Source organism: Seriola lalandi, unplaced genomic scaffold, assembly GCF_002814215.2.
Source record: "Seriola lalandi dorsalis isolate HSWRI2012SDOR001 ecotype SW California unplaced genomic scaffold, Sedor1 jcf7180002054560, whole genome shotgun sequence".
In the NCBI taxonomy this organism is placed as follows: domain Eukaryota; kingdom Metazoa; phylum Chordata; class Actinopteri; order Carangiformes; family Carangidae; genus Seriola; species Seriola lalandi.
In genome coordinates, this window is record NW_019525113.1 from 1227547 (window position 1) to 1228680 (window position 1134).

Sequence of the window (1134 nt, forward strand, 5' to 3'; positions counted from 1 at the left end):
AATGAAACTAAGTGTTCACACTGATCCTACCATGCTACAGATTTTTTTTTAAATAACTCAGCTTGTTTGGATTAGAAAAAAATGTCTCTCTTGTAGATTCAAATGTTATGCTGTGCTCAATAACAAACAAGTTTATACAATATATACAATATGAAACCTGCCAGGTAGTCGTGGTTACATAAAAAAACATACTGAGAACTAAAGCCCTAATTGAAGTATTGGTAAATGACGTATAAAAACGTATTGTGTTGCTGTCATTGTTATTGTTTGAGCTGCAGTTCTACTAAAACCTTTATTTAAAGCTCTAAGTGTGGTGTGAGCTGCGTTTATCCTGTATTTTGATGCGTTTGGAGAGAGTTAGAAAATGCATGAGAGAGGGCATGAAAAAGAGAAGAAGAAGAAGAAGCAGGAGAAAATGGTTAGTTTTGATTGAAGGAACACAAACAACAAGAAAAACAAACTTTCCCAAAGACTTACTCCAAGAAATCAGCCACTAAATCATACGGTTCCAAACTTTTTTATCTCCCTGTCATCATTTTTCTGTTGAGGCGAGTCATATTCATTATGTGCTCATGTTGCTGGTGCAGTGTCCCTAAATATCTTTACTTTCTCAACCAGATGAGCTCCTTCATCATTATGAACGTGTGCGCGGTCGTCATCGCCACGCAGTTCTCTGAGAGCATGACGCGGCAGAAGAAAGAGCAGCGAGCCAACCCTGCCGTGCAGCTGTGTCTCCAGTTCCTCCGCTGGCTGTGGACCATCGCCTGCAGCTGTATCAGGTAAGATAGTGTAAAGGTTGTATCTGCAACTAAGACAAGTGCAGGTCAGATTTGTAGTCTGGATGTGATATCTGGTGGTATAATTTTGTACCCTAACCCTCAAGCACAATATGTGCAGTGCAATGTTTTCCTCTGGTGTCGGTTTAACGGTACTTCTAGTTTCAGGCAAAGAAATGAACATTAACCCAAGTTTAAAATCAAACATGCCTTTAGATTGTCTCTGATCCTATGGGGACTGTTGTCAATAAATAACACGTCCTGTCTTTCAACCGACAGACGCCGTAACAGGGTGCAGCCCGTATGCAGCAGGAGTGAGACCGGTGGCATACTGGTGAGACTAGTCAACAGCTTCTTT

General features: G+C 40.8%; 1 protein-coding gene across 1 annotated transcript in view; it reads left to right on the top strand.

Annotated features, from left to right (window-relative positions):
- The window catches only part of LOC111662248 (voltage-dependent T-type calcium channel subunit alpha-1I-like), a 16702-nt gene that overhangs the window by 5147 nt on the left and 10421 nt on the right, over positions 1-1134 (top strand). Inside the window, exons 7-9 of the mRNA XM_087176558.1 lie at positions 310-324; positions 554-779; positions 1056-1110. Coding sequence (XP_087032684.1) covers positions 310-324; positions 554-779; positions 1056-1110 — 296 coding nt within the window. The remainder of the gene's footprint in view (positions 1-309; positions 325-553; positions 780-1055; positions 1111-1134) is intronic.